The sequence below is a fragment of the Penaeus monodon genome, chromosome 29 (assembly GCF_015228065.2).
Source record: "Penaeus monodon isolate SGIC_2016 chromosome 29, NSTDA_Pmon_1, whole genome shotgun sequence".
Classification (NCBI taxonomy): Eukaryota; Metazoa; Arthropoda; class Malacostraca; order Decapoda; family Penaeidae; genus Penaeus; species Penaeus monodon.
The window spans coordinates 25,033,605-25,034,065 of NC_051414.1; the positions used below are offsets into that span (position 1 = coordinate 25,033,605).

At 36.4% G+C, this 461-nt stretch overlaps 1 protein-coding gene across 3 annotated transcripts in view; it reads right to left on the minus strand.

Moving 5' to 3' along the window:
* LOC119592065 (parafibromin-like) overlaps positions 1 to 461 on the minus strand; it is a 15,041-nt gene that overhangs the window by 10,617 nt on the left and 3,963 nt on the right. For all 3 annotated transcript variants that reach the window (XM_037940874.1, XM_037940877.1, XM_037940875.1), the window contains exon 5: positions 181 to 397. In XM_037940874.1, the coding sequence (XP_037796802.1) occupies positions 181 to 397 (217 nt within the window). The remainder of the gene's footprint in view (positions 1 to 180; positions 398 to 461) is intronic.

Here is a 461-nt window from a genome sequence, read left to right on the forward strand (position 1 = left end):
AACTTTCCATCAAACATCTGCCCCACCACACAAAATTATAACATGCATACATATCCATCTCAACCATATACACATTTTTTTCCCCCTCTCTTTCTCGTTCTCTTAGGCATGTACAAACTTTTAAACATACATATAATATTTACATACAGAGAAGTATACATGCAAAAGAATTATAATTACCTTGCCAGAGCTCTGAAGAATGGTAGTTCTGGTTCTCCACTGTCGTTCTTTTGTTGTAATATCTTTGGTCACATCAATATCAAATTCTAACATGCAGCGCAGGTCATTGCCTAAGCCAAGGTCATCAACATCTTCCTTAATCATGGTTCTCTTGATAGCCAGACGTTTAGCCTTGATAGCAGCAATCCTCTCAATGGACATAGCTTCTGACAGTGATCTGAGGAAAATGACAATCTCAGATTAAGTGATAAAAGCATATTAACACTCATAATAACTTCCAT